The 17,372-nt window shown below is 38.3% G+C and overlaps 1 protein-coding gene across 4 annotated transcripts in view; it reads left to right on the top strand.

Moving 5' to 3' along the window:
• Window positions 1-844: 844 nt before the first annotated feature.
• The window catches only part of LOC127430653 (heat shock 70 kDa protein 4-like), a 31,250-nt gene continuing 14,722 nt past the window's right edge, over window positions 845-17,372 (top strand). Inside the window, exons 1-11 of one of the 4 annotated variants that reach the window (XM_051680583.1) lie at window positions 845-982; window positions 6,886-6,943; window positions 7,056-7,196; window positions 7,452-7,574; window positions 9,283-9,382; window positions 11,194-11,327; window positions 11,651-11,895; window positions 12,084-12,160; window positions 14,180-14,331; window positions 14,624-14,730; window positions 14,825-14,958. In XM_051680583.1, coding sequence (XP_051536543.1) covers window positions 876-982; window positions 6,886-6,943; window positions 7,056-7,196; window positions 7,452-7,574; window positions 9,283-9,382; window positions 11,194-11,327; window positions 11,651-11,895; window positions 12,084-12,160; window positions 14,180-14,331; window positions 14,624-14,730; window positions 14,825-14,958 — 1,378 coding nt within the window. In that variant the 5' untranslated portion in view covers window positions 845-875. Of the gene's footprint in view, window positions 983-1,425; window positions 1,651-6,885; window positions 6,944-7,055; window positions 7,197-7,451; window positions 7,575-8,383; window positions 8,507-9,282; window positions 9,383-11,193; window positions 11,328-11,650; window positions 11,896-12,083; window positions 12,161-14,179; window positions 14,332-14,623; window positions 14,731-14,824; window positions 14,959-17,372 lie in introns of those variants that run through there. The other 3 variants (XM_051680581.1, XM_051680580.1, XM_051680582.1) reach the window with 3 other exon arrangements.

Here is a 17,372-nt window from a genome sequence, read left to right as displayed (position 1 = left end):
GAACTGTCCCTTTAAGTCGTTTTCTCGTGACAACATGCACATTGAACATGTACACAATGTAATACAAAAGGATGATAATTATAAGGGTTTGGTACATTAAATAAAAAAATGTAAACTGTTCTCATTGCATTCAATTTATTCACAATTCTGCAGTCATTACATACAATTAATGTAATTAGTTACTTTAATGTAATGTAATGTAATTGTTGTAATTATGTAAGGCAAAAATCAAAGCCACTTCAGAATCAGAATAAGGCTTTATTGCAAAGGAATTTGTCTTGGTGACAGAAACTTCCAGTGCAAAGAGGATACAACAACGAGACATAGATAATAAAAATCAAATATAATACACTAAATAAAAATATATAGAGAATTACTCAATAGGACCTAATACGTATGTACAAATAAATTTCATATAGTAAATTATTAACATTCGATAAATAAATATAGAAAAAGTACACCGATCATTGAAGTCGTCAAAGGTTATATTTGAAACTGCTTTATGATAAAATAAAATAAAATGTACATTTTTATATTGATTACATTTACTCGTGCATTCATGTAACGCTTTCTTCATTTATTGGCTGGATTTCTCGTCAGTGAAACGTCATACAAGGAAAGATCCAGAGCCGTCTCGAACTGTCGAAGTCTCGCGATAAATCCGTGCGCTTTCACGTGAACTTCAGCTTACCCGATTCATGTAGCAGTGAGCCGGTTTGGAACACTTCAGTCAATGGACAAGCGAGAACCATGAAATCACGTTAAACCTTTTAAAGAGTTTTATGAATAAAAGAGCCTGACTACACTTCACCGTACAATTTTAAAAAGACACTCCGTGTTAGTTTTCAGTGTTGTGCTCGTGCTCTGCAGTGAAGATGTCAGTGGTGGGATTTGATGTGGGCTTCCAGAGCTGTTATGTTGCTGTCGCTCGAGCCGGTGGAATTGAGACCGTAGCAAACGAATATAGCGACCGGTGCACACCGTAAGTCACATTGTGTCATTTGGGTTAAGCTGGTTAATGCTCGTTATACACTGTGTTTTGACATTGCATGTGTTTCTGGACTGTATCAAAACTGGCCTGTCACATTGCATTCTCACAAAACACCTTTTTTATTTTTTCATTATATTTGATAGTTTTATTAAGATGATGTCAAGTAAGGTGAGGCAAGACTTTAGACTTTATCTCATTGTAAGACACTTCCTTTGGCTCTAAATGATTTCCTTTTGTATTTTAATAATTAGTGTTTGTACAATAAATTATTGTGAGGACGTCCCGTGAATATTGTTTATGTTGGTTGGATTGGAATGTAATAATGAATGAGAGCGTGCTGTGGACAGTTAGCTGAATGCTATAGCGTGGCTCATGCTGCTGTGACGTCACCCGGCAGCTCGCGAGAACATTCTAGTGCTTTGAGGGCCGCGCGAAACAGAGCCTGATGTGGTGTTATTATAATGTACTAAACATGTCCGTTAGACGTTTAAAATGCGTTTAACGTGGACTGAAAAATGTTGACTGGTGTTAATAGTGGTTTCACCAAGGAAATGAATTGAGGTAATGGGCTGACTGAAGTTAGACACAACTAAATGCTAATGTAATGGGAAGCTGACGCACTGTAACGCGTAATTTATAGAGTAGGCCTAAATGTTCAGGTAAGTTACTGTGAAGATTCAAAGAGTTTTAAGTGTTTCCTTGTTGTTTTTCCAAGCACTTTTCAGTTTATTTGTGTGATGAGTAGTTGTTGACTGAAATGGGGTTTTCAGTGGCAGATATACACATAAAACAATTTAAAGGGGTCATTACATGCCTTTTTAATTATTTTAATAGGTTCACTTTTAAAATTAGTATTTGTTTTTTTTTTTTTTTTTTTGTCTCCCCTAAAAACAGACATATACAGGTGCATCTCAATAAATTAGAATGTCGTGGAAAAGTTCATTTATTTCAGTAATTCAACTCAAATTGTGAAACTCGTGTATTAAATAAATTCAATGCACACAGACTGAAGTAGTTTAAGTCTTTGGTTCTTTTAATTGTGATGATTTTGGCTCACATTTAACAAAAACCCACCAATTCACTATCTCAACAAATTAGAATACATCATAAGACCAATAAAAAAAAACATTTTTAGTGAATTGTTGGCCTTCTGGAAAGTATGTTCATTTACTGTATATGTACTCAATACTTGGTAGGGGCTCCTTTTGCTTTAATTACTGCCTCAATTTGGCGTGGCATGGAGGTGATCAGTTTGTGGCACTGCTGAGGTGGTATGGAAACCCAGGTTTCTTTGACAGTGGCCTTCAGCTCATCTGCATTTTTTGGTCTCTTGTTTCTCATTTTCCTCTTGACAATACCCCATAGATTCTCTATGGGGTTCAGGTCTAGTGAGTTTGCTGGCCAGTCAAGCACACCAACACCATGGTCATTTAACCAACTTTTGGTGCTTTCGGCAGTGTGGGCAGGTGCCAAATCCTGCTGGAAAATGAAATCAGCATCTTTAAAAAGCTGGTCAGCAGAAGGAAGCATGAAGTGCTCCAAAATTTCTTGGTAAACGGGTGCAGTGACTTTGGTTTTCAAAAAACACAATGGACCAACACCAGCAGATGACATTGCACCCCAAATCATCACAGACTGTGGAAACTTAACACTGGACTTCAAGCAACTTGGGCTATGAGCTTCTCCACCCTTCCTCCAGACTCTAGGACCTTGGTTTCCAAATGAAATACAAAACTTGCTCTCATCTGAAAAGAGGACTTTGGACCACTGGGCAACAGTCCAGTTCTTCTTCTCCTTAGCCCAGGTAAGACGCCTCTGACGTTGTCTGTGGTTCAGGAGTGGCTTAACAAGAGGAATACGACAACTGTAGCCAAATTCCTTGACACGTCTGTGTGTGGTGGCTCTTGATGCCGTGACCCCAGCCTCAGTCCATTCCTTGTGAAGTTCACCCAAATTCTTGAATCGATTTTGCTTGACAATCCTCATAAGGCTGCGGTTCTCTCGGTTGGTTGTGCATCTTTTTCTTCCACACTTTTCCCTCCACTCAACTTTCTGTTAACATGCTTGGATACAGCACTCTGTGAACAGCCAGCTTCTTTGGCAATGAATGTTTGTGGCTTACCCTCCTTGTGAAGGTTGTCAATGACTGTCTTCTGGACAACTGTCAGATCAGCAGTCTTCCCCATGATTGTGTAGCCTAGTGAACCAAACTGAGAGACCATTTTGAAGGCTCAGGAAACCTTTGCAGGTGTTTTGAGTTGATTAGCTGATTGGCATGTCACCATATTCTAATTTTTTGAGATAGTGAATTGGTGGGTTTTTGTTAAATGTGAACCAAAATCATCACAATTAAAAGAACCAAAGACTTAAACTACTTCAGTCTGTGTTCATTGAATTTATTTAATACACGAGTTTCACAATTTGAGTTGAATGACTGAAATAAATGAACTTTTCCACGACATTCTAATTTATTGAGATGCACCTGTACTTGTAAAACATGATCATTTTCCACCCTCATTCTGACCCTCTGTCAGAAACACTCGGCTTTGGTGCTGCTTCTCCTTTAAGACTTGACGGTAAACGCCCACAGTTATGATTGGCTCTCTGCTCTTGATTGACAGGCTCTCTCTCATTGCCATTTTTCTGCTCACTGCTACTGGGTGGAGCTACGGAGGTGATAAGGTAAAGTAGGTGTTAGGGCTGTCAAATTAAAATTATAATATTCATCGAATTTAAGAAAAATACGCACATTCGAATGCTAAAACTGCACATTTGAATTTTGGAAGTGTGCCAAGCACTGGCGATGACTACAGATAGATCGCATTCTTGCACTATAAAAGGCTAGATGAAGTGCAACAAAATACAGTTGAACAAAAACCAGGTGTCTCGAGACGCGTTTTAAGGTTATTTTTAACTTGACACGGCATCTAAAAAACAGTGCTTCCACAGGAGATGCTGAATAAACAAAAACAAAATGAAACAAAGATGTTCGTCTAGTGCGTTTACATAGAAAAACAAATGGCAAACTGGAAGCTTGCAAAAGTGTTCGGTGTGAACAGCCCCTTACAGTAGGTGGAGGTCTTTGGCCGTTGTGTCTTGCTCTCTTATCAGCATTTCTCAGATTAAGCAATGGGAGTTCAAGTTGGACATGTCTCGAGATCCTCGCGTTCTGTTCCTTTCTGTTGTGTTCTGCCTGTTTGAACAGCCCCTGACCAGGGACCATGAGCCGCTTTACCACAGAGTTCAGCCGAATACCACTGCTTTCTGGGAATAATTCTACCCTTCATACAGCTGTAATGAATGAAAAACACTGTGGTATATCACTGTTATTATGAAGTTTGTAACACCATGTTGACACAGAACTGCCTATTGAAGCGTTTCCATCCTGGTTTTACTTTTGACTTAAAATTTGAGAATATGAACTGGCTAAAACTTTATTTGTTTTATGCACTTTAGTTTAAAATTGAATTTTTTTTTTTATTTTTTTTAACAGCCAGGAATGTTCTTTGCTATAATATAATACGGTGCTGTATGGTTATACATATTCAATGCGCCCTCTTGTGGACTAAGGAAATTGTCAATTTAAAAAAACAACTGACTTTAAAATTCAAATTGAATTCGAATTTAGAACATTAAGGTAAAAATTTGAATTTAGCTTCCCAGCCCAATTGACAGCCCTAGTAGGCATTGATGTGTTGTTATGGAAGCAGTCAGATGCAAATGTCTACCACAGTGTGACATCACAATGTGGAGGAAGAAGAGAACGAGTCATTTTGGCTGCTCAGTTTCAACAAATGCTTTTTTTGCAGTTAGGAGGAAGTTTTGAGTTCTGAAACATACAGTATGTTTTTATAGCCCAATAAACTCTTATATGACAAAAGATCTAGGAAAATGTAATTCCTCATCACGACCCTTTTAATGACAGCAACTGAGTTGTACACTTGCTGAATTGAAAATTACACTTATTAATTAAAATTGACACCAAAAAATTGAAAACTGATATTATGATCTAGTGTCACTATTGTGAGTAGAATTTGGAACTAGTAAGTAGACCAGGTTATCAGCTTGTGATGATAATCGCAGAATGGCTAAATATCAGCCAATTAATCGGCCTGGTCAATATGTAAGGGATAATGTACAGTCAGCCAGTTGTTATCACAAAATAAACCCAGACAGGGTGATCAGGATCCCGACGCGAAGCAGAGAGAACCGGCTGACTGTACATCATCCTGCTTATTACAGTGCTACTTGCAAATAAACAAATAAATGGACATGAAACATTGATTTGCATTGTAATTATGTGAGAAAAAATAAATCGCTGAAATCCACCTCTGTTTTTCTGTTGGTGTTAATTTTGTAATTAATGACTGTCTGACTGCTCATTATGCATCTTATCACAGGACTACTAGCCAAATAAATAAATAAATGCAGTGTTTCCCCTAGGATTTTTTTTCAGCAGCGGTGCTCATGTCCTTGAGCCTGTAACGCTGTATCCGTATTTAAGCTTAAAACAACCGTAGAATCATTACAGATGTGTTATTCATGTTCGCCTTGTCATGCGTGTATTTACTGGGGACTTTTACACTCGGAGGGCTCTGGGGTAAAATTTACTAAAACAATCTTACCTAAATCTCACAGGGGTTACCTTTCTCAATTCTTACCTTTTTTTTTTTTTTTTTTCCCAGATGGAATGATTTTTAAAGTATGTAGCCTAATTATGGTCCTCTGCTTCAGTCACTTGCTTCCCAGAAAGACGTGATGCAATCATGTGCTGAATTACATTTATGTTGTTATTAGCGGATACATTTAACAAAGGTTTTAACAGGTAGTTAAATGGCAGTGTATTCAAAAATGAAATTTCTGTTATCATTACTTAAGTCTATATGAATTTCTCTATGCAGAATGGTAGTTTCAGTCACTATGCACTGTCACTACATATTTTTCTCTATACAATGAAAGTGAATTCTCCTACTACTATCACTTTAAGAATACCAGTCAATATTCACCAGTTACATTAAAAATGGCTATTTAATGTTAAATATTGTCATTAGATCACTGTTTTGCTTAGGATTTATGCATTCAAAAATGTACAAAGAGGTACCAAATCTTTATTGTTCTAAAAACAAATAATTTTCACTGAACATGGATTGGATATTTTGAACTCATAACAGGCCAAAATGTTAAGAGAGCCACAATGAAAGAAATACAAGATAAAAAAAAAATAAAAAATTATATATGACAATTGACATGGGGAAAAAGGTTATTTTGCATTTCTGTTTTTGTAGTTCTCAACAACAGAATTCAAATTTTATGTGATTACTTTTAGTTTCATTTAATTTGGTAGGTATTTCTTTATACTGCACACACAATTATATAAATAAATGTATGCAATTATGAAAAACCAGCGGTTTATTTATTTCTCCGTTTTCATGCTTATGACCAATATGCTGATGGTTTTAATTTGATGGATAACTGGCAGATAAATATTGGTGGCTGATACATCAGTGCATCCCTTTAAAAATTAGGCTACTCTTGAATTCTCTTGTCTCCATTGCTGGGAAAATAGAAATGTTGCATACTAGGCTAAGGGTTGCATTAGGTTATACCTTTATGTTCACAAAACATGCTTAAATATTTATATTTCAATTAAATAATAGCATGTTTTTCCAGTGTAACTGAAGACTTTAGGTAAGGAAGCATGAAGTTGTGACAGTGATGCACAGATGTTCCAAAATCAAAATGCAGCATCAGAAACAGCACAGAATTACAGTTGTTTTAAATAGAAAAGAATGAATGAATAAATGTAACATAAGGATAGCACAATAACTCAATGAATTTGCAAAAGAAGAAAGTTGACGTTTGATGGCAGTGTCAAATGATGTGCACTTTTTCAGGTCATTTGTATCGTTTGGGCCTCGTAATCGTTCTATAGGAGCAGCCGCCAAAAGCCAGGTAAACTTATTGATACATTTTTTTAAACTAGTGCCGATTCTGAAACACATTTTGCACTGAATAATGTTCGACAGAAGTTGTAATTTATAACATTTCTGCTGTTCCAAACAAGGTGGTCACAAACTGTAAGAACACTGTTCAAGGTTTTAAGCGATTACATGGCAGGGCCTTCAGTGACCCGTATGTCCAGTCGGCAAAGTCCAGCCTTGTCTACGATCTCGCTCAGATGCCAACGGGGACCACTGGCATTAAGGTATACATACAGTATTATACAACTGTGATTGATGTGACTTTAAATACAGTTTTGTCAAGAGTCAGTGTTAAAAAGTTTTGTTCGTAAAGAAATTAATGGCACTTCTAAAAATTATTCAAATGATTAACATCAACTCTAACAGTTGCATGATATACTGCTGTACAATGCTATGATTACTGTATATGAATCATAAGAATTTTCCATTAGACTCTTCAGATTGTATGTCACAGTGCCATGTGCTGTCCTTTCCCGCAGGTCATGTATATGGAGGAGGAGAAGGTGTTCAGCATCGAACAGGTCACTGCCATGCTGCTGACCAAGCTGAAAGAGACCGCTGAAGCAGCACTCAAGAAACCTGTGGCAGACTGTGTCATATCTGTACGCCTTTTTCGACTAAATTGCATACAATATAGTTCACATACGATCATTTTTGAATAACGTACTCACTCTGGCTCAAGCGTTCACACTGTACTGTCGCAGTAGAAATCAGCTCAATAGAGGGCATCGGTCTGCTTCTGGAAGTAAAAATCCAATTAATTTGCTCCACTAGCAAATTGATTATTAACAATACCTTATAAAGCTTTATAGGCAGGCCTACCATGAGCTTCGAGGTTAAGTAAGGGATAATGAACAGTCAGACGGTTATTGCAAAATAAATCCCAACAGCAACCTACTGACTGTATGTTATCCCACTTATTGCATGGCTACGAACCAAATAAATGAATCTAAAATATTGATTTGCATTGAAACTATGTGAGAAGAAAAAAAATTGCTGAACAGCTAAAATCCACCTCCGGTTTGCATCGGAGTTCTGTTGGTGTTTACAGTATATTGTGATTAATGACCGTCTGACTGCTCGTTATGCATCTTATCACAAGAATACTTGCCAAATAAATAAATAAATGTACATGAAACATTGATTTGAGTTTAAATTATTTTATTAGCTTACTTGTAGAGATTGCACAGTGATCCGAGAAGCAGGAACGATGGCTCCCAATACCCAGATGACCGGTCTGATACGTGGATGAGCGATTGTTACTGAGCAATATCAGACTGCTAGATTGCGACATTGACCGATCAGAATCGAGTATGTCAGAGAGCCGTGTAATAATAGAAGGTATATGCTTCTGTCAAAGCTGTTGATCTGCATTATTTCAACTTCATCTTTTAAAAATCTTGTGTAATAGCGGAATTGCTGGTGAAGATCTACTCAACCCAAAATCCTGAACAGAGATCCACCAGAACAGAGAATTGCGATCAACAGTGCACCAAACAAGCCTAGAAGAGACCACCCACTTTCATGTTGCACTGTGAATGTCTTCCTACACTCTATTAAAATATAATGCAGTATCATTTAAATATATTATTTATATTCCTATAGCAACTTCAATTCAATATTTGTATCTTTTTCTATGTTTTTATTTTGTTTACATAATTAGCAATGTTTCATGGCATTGTAATTCTTAACCTCGTTTTAGACGTTAAGTACACAGTCTTGTACCTTTGTCTTTTTGTCTGATTTTCAAATATTTTTTGCTTCAGATCCAAGTTTGTAATTTTGTAATTCACCTCGGGGCTGGTTAGTTTGGTTAATGGCTTAGAACGCTTTTATGAATACTTCATGAAATTCCTGTGGGAAAAATACTTCCAGAAACAAGACTGCTGAAATAGTGGAGGGGCACTGTTGCGCTCTATATCGCTCAAATGCCAGAATCTGAATTAAAAATTTGTAATGATGTGATTTAAGTACTGCATCCATCAGAAAATCCAGCACCATTGGCAGATATTGAAAGGCTTCAGAAAAACGGCATTGTGGTCATCTCGGTGATTGTCTGCCAGATGGCATTTTTTGCTTCTCATCTGCAAAACTTTTTTTTTTTACTTTGACACTCTCATAGAGAATGAATTTAAAACACTTGCTCATCTGTGCCAGTGGACACATACGTGTACAATTCTCTCTAACATCACTCACATTATTTCCATAATATTGCTTAACCAATTTGTTTAGCTATTGTAATTATTATGTAATGAATGTGAACAATCAGACCGGTTCAAGCAGTTTTGGTTGTCTCATGTAACTGTGTAGGTGCCCAGCTTCTATACTGATGCAGAGCGAAGATCAGTCATGGATGCTGCTCAGATCGCCGGCCTAAACTGTCTAAGACTCATGAATGACACTACAGCAGGTAAGCCACTTATTGTACACGCGAAATGATTATCATTCTATACCTGAAGTGTTTTATTTTTTTCCATTTAACACAAAATAAATTTGGCAGAATATCCGAGAAGGGTCTGTCTGTGTCCTGCAATATCACTACATGGCACGCCCACTACAATTTATGCCCCTCTTCAAATAACCAGCGAAATGCTGAAGTCTACACTGTTGTGTTTATATGGAGTCCCGCAGCAACCCTACACCCATCCCTAAACCTAACCATAAAGATTAAAAAATGAAAAGTTTGTAAAATTATTATATACCGCAACTAAAAAGTTCTATTGAATAGAATCATACTGCCATATCGCTAGGTGGCGTCAGGGAGGAGAAATGTGATAAAAGGAGAAGCTAGTGGTATGCTAAGCTAATAGGCCAACCGGTTAGCTTTTGAACTAACTGGAGAAAACGGAACAGAGAAATGTTTAATTTCACCAGTTATATCTTTGGTTTAATAATATGAAATGTGACATGTAATTTAAAAATTATTCTTTGAATCTAGCCAGGTCTCCTAAGCAACCAAATTGGCCCGGTTGCTAGGGAGGGTACAGTCACATGGGGTAACCTCCTCGTGGTCGCTGTAATGTGGTTCTTTATCTCGGTGGGGCGCGTGGTGAGTTGTGCATGGATGCCGTGGAGAATAGCGTATGTAACTCGCTCAACAAGCCACGTGATAAGAAGCGTAGGTTGACAGTCGCAGATGCGGAGGCAACCGAGATTCGTCCTCCGCCACCCAGATTGAGGCGAGTCACTACGCCACCACGAGGACTTAAAAGCACATTGGGAATTGGGCATTCCACATATGGGAGAAAAGGGAAGGAAAAAAAAATATTCTTTGTTATATTTACTCAGTTAAAACAATTTGAAACATACAGTGATTTTAATTGTTCTTTAAAGGGATATTTCACCCCAAAATTTAAATTCTCATCATTTACTAACCCTCATGCCATCCCAGATTTTCAAAACACAAATAAAGATTTTTATAAGAAAGTTTAGCTCTGTTGGTCCTCACATTGCAAGTGAATGGTGACCAGAACTTAGAAGGTCCAAAAAGGCAGCAAAAAAGTAACCCATAAAGCTCCAGTGGTTAAATCCATGTCTTCTGAAGCGATATGATGGGTGTGGGAGTTATGTTAGTCCTTTTTTATGATTAATCTCCACTTTCACTTACACATTCTGCCACCTACAAGTTGGGGCTGGTCAAAAGTGGAGATTTATAGTAAAAAATGACTTGAATATTGATCTGTTTCTCACCCACACCTATCATATCACTTCAGAAGACATGGATTTAACCACTGGAGTCATATGGATTACTTTTATGCTACCTTTATATGCTTTTTCATTCTTGTCACCATTCACTTGCATTGTGAGGACCAACAGAGCTGAGATATTCTTCAAAAGTGTGAGTGAAGGGTGAACTATCCCTTTAAGCTTCGAATTGCTTTATGGTCCAATGGGGGCATTACTTGGAGTGGGCGTGTAGTGTAGTGGTTGTTCCTTGTCGTCAGATAAACTTGGAATATCCTGATATTTTCAAGCAGCCCCTTAGAGGACCGGGAGGGTATTTATTTTTTGAAATAGTATTGTGTTTCCTCACAAAAAGTTTTACGCTCCCTCACAATGCATTTAGCGTTTCCTTGTAATAATTTGGAGTTCCCAAAAATCATGATTATTATTTTTATTAACACAGTTTTGATTTTTGTTTTTCTATGGTTTTACCACAACTGTCTCTAAGACTGGTAATTCCAAAGCATTGTGGTTTAATGTGTTCCATCTTGATTGTAGTTGCGCTGGCATATGGGATCTACAAGCAGGATCTGCCTGCCCCTGAAGAAAAGCCCAGGACTGTGGTTTTTGTTGATGTTGGCCATGCAAGTTACCAGGTCTCTGCATGTGCCTTTAACAAGGGAAAGTTAAAGGTATGGCTTTTTGTCTATGTAATTTATAAAATATTATGGTGTTAATTCTTCTAATCCTGTTAATTATTATTGTTATTGAATGGTATTATAAAACCTATTTTATTATACTGGCTTTATAATATTATTATTATTATTATTATTATTATTATTATTATTGAACAGTTTTGTTATTATTGAATGGTGTCTGGTGGACCCTAAACTAGCATTTTACACAGGACTTTCTAAATAATATTTTATTTTGTACAATCTTAATGATTATTTCTTGTGAACCCAAAATTTGGGCCATAAATCCTTAATCCACAATCCATTATTGACTTACGCAGGTTCTGGGTTCTGCATTTGACCATGAGCTGGGCGGTAAAGACTTTGACGAGGTGCTGGTCAGTTACTTCTGTGAGGAATTCGGCCAGAAGTACAAGCTGGACGTGCGCTCGAAGCCCCGTGCTCTGGTGCGACTCTACCAGGAGTGCGAGAAGCTGAAAAAACTCATGAGTGCCAACTCCTCTGACCTGCCACTCAACATTGAATGCTTCATGAATGACATTGACGTAACCGGGACACTCAACAGGTTAGTAACCACGGGCAACTGCACTAACAGTGTGCCAAAAGCTAATTCCGGCACTAGGCATCAACGGGGTAAATTAGAAACTAGGCAGCGAAGGGGAGATGTTTGTGTTCATCCTTTGCATGTGCATCATGATGTAAGCGGTTCATTCTTAAAAATCGAATAATATCGTAATGACTCTCTTGTTCCAGAGCCAAGTTTGAGGAGCTCAGCGCAGGGCTGTTGGCCAAGGTGGAGGGTCCCCTGCGCAGCGTCATGGAACAGACCAGTGAGTACACACTCAATGTGTCCACCAGTGTTTCCTGGAGAATTTCGTTTTTGCAGTTGGGGGGCCCATGCCCCCATAATTTGTCCTAAACTAAACATTATTTTTATATAAAGAATAGTACAAAACTTCAATGTTTTATTACAACAGAACTCTTTTGAGAGTGTATATCTTTAACTACATGTAATCATTAACATCTAGTCTGTGAGTCAGATGTTATTTCAGTAATCTCTCTGACAGATTTAGTGAGTAATAAACAGATTCAAACTGTTAAGTCATTAGTTAAGTCTTTTTAATCGATAAATTAAAGGTGATGTGTGTAATTGCTGTGCCACAAGTGTCGCCAAACAGAATTGCGAAAATATTGACTTTTCAAACAGGTTTCCTGATCACTCCTTCCTGCCACCTATACCGTGCTGATTGATTTTGGATTCACTTAATTTGATTCACAATGGCTAATAAGAGTCATTAGTTCAGGATCGGACGACACTGGTCACGCTGTATGTTTTACACTGTAGATTCAAAAGAACCGGTTCATAAGAATCATTAGTTCAGAACCGGATGACACTGGTCACGCTGTATATTTTACGCTGTAGATTCAAAAGAACCGGTTCATAAGAATCATTAGTTCAGAACCGGATGACACTGGTCACGCTGTATGTTTTATGCTGTAGATTCAAAAGAGCCAGTTCATAAGAATCATTAGTTTAGAATCGGACTACACTGGTCACGCTGTACGTTTTGTGCTGTAGTTTCAAAAGAACCGGTTCATAAGAATCATTAATTCAGAATCCAATGACACTGGTCACCCTGTATGTTTTACACTGTAGATTCAAAAGAACCGGCTCATAAGAATCATTAGTTCAGAATTGGATGACACTGGTCATGCTGTATGTTTTGCGCTGTAGATTCAAAAGAACCGGTTTGTAAGAATCATTAGTTCATAATCGAAATACAATGGTCACACTGTACGTTTTGTACTGTAGATTTAAAAGAACTGGCTCATGGGGTCCTGGGTAGCTCAGTGAGTATTGACGCTGACTACCACACCTGGAGTCGCGAGTTCGAATCCAGGGCGTGCTGAGTGACTCCGGCCTCGTCTCCTAAGCAACCAAATTGGCCCGGTTGCTAGGGAGGGTAGAGTCACATGTGGTAACCTCCTCCTGGTCGCTATAATGTGGTTCTCGCTCTCGGTGGGGTGAGTGGTGAGATGTGCGTGGATGCCGCAGAATAGCGTGAAGCCTCCACATGCGCCGCGGTAACGCGCTCAACAAGCCACGTGATAAGATGTGCGGATTGACGGTCTCAGACGCTGAGGCAACTGAGATTCGTCCTCCGCCACCTGGATTAAGGCGAGTCACTATGCCACCATGAGGACCTAGAGCGCATTGGGAATTGGGCATTCCAAATTGAAAAAAAAAAAAAAAAAAAGAACCGGCTCATAAGAATCATTAGTTCAGAATCAGACTACACTGGTCATGCTGTATGTTTTGTGCTGTAGATTCAAAAGAACCAACTCGTAAGAATCATTAGTTCAGAACCGAAAGTCGTAAAAATCATGCAGCTCTGGTATAAAAAAAAAGAAAAGAAAAATGAAATAGTTTCTGAATAAGAACCGATTCTCGGTTCCCAACCTGACATTTCAGAGATATCAACCAATGAATGGCTTACTTGTAAAAGCTGAAATGTCTGTATATTAAACTGGGATAGGAACAACTATTTTTACGTGGAAAAATTATATTACATTTTATGGGAACTGGCTCATAAGGCTCATTTGTTTGTGAATCAGGCTACACTGGTCTCTTTGCTTGCAGCCAACTACGACAACACGATAGAAAGATTTTGTCTATTTTTTTCTTTGTACTATTTTGCACTACCCAGTGTTTTTACTCGTCACATTCAATTCAGACTGCAAACTCACAACTGAGTAATCCACTGCAACTCATACTTCCCCTCTTGTCACATACCTATCCCACCAAGACATTCTTCTGGAACTCAAATGCTTTTTTTTCTTATACCCAGAGCTGAAGAAAGAGGACATCTACGCTGTGGAGATCATAGGCGGTGCCTCCAGGATTCCAGCCATTAAAGAGCGAATCAGCAAATTCTTTGGGAAGGAGTTGAGCACTACACTGAATGCGGATGAGGCTGTGGCAAGAGGATGTGCACTGCAGGTCAGCACTTCAGTCATTTCTTTGGCCATAATGTCACTCATTTTGCCCATTTACAGGCTGTGTGTTCACACTCCTTTATGCTCAGTGTCCTAAGTAGCTGAGGCTGATTTCCATAAAATCTTATTTTTAGTATTTATTTTCATTTTCATTCTTCTATTTGATTTATACTCAGTCACATTCTCTTCGATCAGGTGATGAATATGGAGTTTATTCCTCTGTTACTGCTAATAATAACATCTGGTGTCTCCTAGTAATGGCAATAAACTCACACTTGTGTGTTTGTTTTCCTCAGTGTGCTATTCTGTCACCCGCCTTTAAAGTGCGTGAGTTTTTCATCACAGATGTGGTCCCATACCCAATCTCTCTAAAATGGACGTCAGTGGCTGATGAAGGCATAAGGTGTGTTCTTGGCCTCTCTATGTGCATTATGAGAAACTTTGTCTGCTTTGAAGTTCACCATTTTAACGGTCACATGCTGTCTCTTCCACTGCAGTGATTGTGAAGTATTCCAAAAGAATCATGCAGCACCCTTCTCTAAAGTGTTGACTTTCTACCGGAGGGAGCCTTTCACTTTGGAGGCCTACTACAACAATCCAAAAGAGCTGCCATATCCCAATCCTAACATAGGTATGTTGGAAATGTCCTTTGCTGTGCTTAACTGGAATTATTAACTGGATTTATTCCATGTTATATCTACAACACTACACTAACTTCCCTGGCTGAAATGTTGGATTTTGGTAATACTAGTGCTGTCGATTTAACACGTTAATTGATCATATAAAAAATAATGTGTTAAAATAAAATTAACTTAAATTATTTCCCCGTACCATAATAAGGAACATTGAACTCTCATTGAAGTGTCATTTGTTTTTGGCAGGGGGCAGAAGTGTAACCCCAGCTGTTCAGGCAACACACAGCTGTACAGATAAAAAAAAAAAACACACTTGCTTAACACCAGCGGCAGCACAAGATGAAAATGCGTTCTTGTTCAAACATAGCTGGACGGAGTGAAATTCCGAATGCAGGGATCTCAAGATGTTCTTCTCTATGTTTCAAACTAAGATTAACTTGACACGGTGACCTAAAAACACAGTGTTTATGATGTGAAGCAACTAAATTGCTCCTAAAACATCTGTACTTAGAAAAATATACAGTGCTGTGAAAAAGTATTTGCCTGATTTCTTCTGTTTTTGTGGATATCTCGTACTATATTGTTAAATTCAGACAAAATCTAACATAAAACAAAGGAGATCTGAGTAAACACAGAATACAGTTTTTAAATGATAATGTTATTTATTGAAGCAAAAAGGTTATCCAATACCAACTGAGCCTGTGTGGAAAAAGTATTTGTTAGTAGTTAATACATCCCCAAATCTGTGAAACTGCATTCATGATGGGGTTCAGCTGGACTAGAGCCAGCCCTGTTCAATTAAATCAACACCTAAATAGAATATTTTCAGCAGCAGGAAGTTGGCTAAAAGGTCTCATCCAGTAGCACACTATGCCATGGTCAAAAGAAATTCCAGAAATGATGAGGAAAATAGTGATTGAAATACATCAGTCTGGGAAGGGTTAAAAAGATGTTTCAAAAGCTCTGTGACTCCAAAGAACCACAGTGAGAGACATTATCTCCAAATGGAGAAAACTTGGCACAGTAGTAAACCTTCCCAGAAGTGGCCGACCTTCCAAAATTCCTCCAAGAAGTCACAGAAAAGCCAAGAACAACATCCAATGAACTGCAGGCCTCTCTCGCATCAATAAAGGTCACTGTTCATGACTCCACTATCAGAAAGACACTGGCCAAAATGCCATCAATGTAAGAGTGGCGAGACGAAAACCACTGCTAACCCAGAAGAACATTAAGACTCGTCTGAAATTTGCCAAAACACACCTTGATGATCCTCAAACCTTTTGGGAGAATGTTCTGTGGACTGATTAGTCGAAAGTGGAGCTGTTTGGAAGACAGGGGTCCCGTTACATTTGGCGTAAATCAAACGCATAATTCGACAAAAAGAACATCATACCTACGGTCAAGCATGGTGGTGGTAGTGTGATGGTGTGGGGATGCTTTGCTGCTTCAGGGCCAGGGTGAATTGCAGTAATTGGGTGAATCATGAATTCTGCTCTCTACCAGAAAATCCTAAAGGAGAACTTCTGGTCATCAGTCCGTGAGTTGAAGCTCAAGCGCAAATTAATTATGCAGCAAGACAATGATCCAAAGCATAGGAGTAAGTCCAACGCTGAATGGCTCAAAAGAAGCTAAATTTAAGTTTTGGAGTGGCCTAGTCAAAGTTATTGGAAGTGTTTGCTTGCAGTTGTTACTGCTAAAGTTAGTTTTTCACATGGGTGATAAAGGTGTTGGATAACTATTTTGCTTTTAATAAAACAATAAATATATTTGAAAATTGTATTTTGTGTTTACTCAGGTTGCCTTTGTTTTATGTTATATCTCGTTTGAAGATCTAAAACAGTTTAGAGTGAAAAATGCACAAAAATAGACCAATCAGGAATGGGGCAAATACTTTTCCACAGCACTATATCTCTGACTAGGCCTGTCACGATTATTAAATAACCGTCTGATTGCGGTTATTTGAGATTACCGCCTTTTATTGGGCATTCTAATTCCAATCACATTTTAATGCCCAAATAAGGGAATTGAGCTAATATACTGTATAAATGCTTGTATATTCAGTTGAACTCTGAGTCCGAGCGTCACTGAGCTGCACCACGGAGGTCAACCAGCTCCTGTCCTGAAGAGCGCATGAAGCGCTCTGATGCACGCGCGGTCAGCAGAGACTCGCATCGAACTCCCACGAAAATATAAACAAGTATAAACTGGTGTACGCAAAGCTTTCCGGTTTAACTTTAGACGGTCGTGTAATGGCAAATGTTCCTGGTTCATACACTCAGTGTCACAGAGGAGTAGATGCACACTTTCTCTGTTTCTGTGGAGTGATACAATTATGAAACAAAATCTCACAGGTTGTGCTTCATGAGAAACAAGGACTTGCAGGTTTAATCAGAGCATTAAAATAACGTGT

The sequence above is a fragment of the Myxocyprinus asiaticus genome, chromosome 40, assembly GCF_019703515.2.
Source record: "Myxocyprinus asiaticus isolate MX2 ecotype Aquarium Trade chromosome 40, UBuf_Myxa_2, whole genome shotgun sequence".
NCBI classification, from domain to species: Eukaryota; Metazoa; Chordata; class Actinopteri; order Cypriniformes; family Catostomidae; genus Myxocyprinus; species Myxocyprinus asiaticus.
The sequence above is the reverse complement of the archived record's forward strand: the minus strand, read 5'-3'. Positions and strand labels throughout refer to the sequence as shown.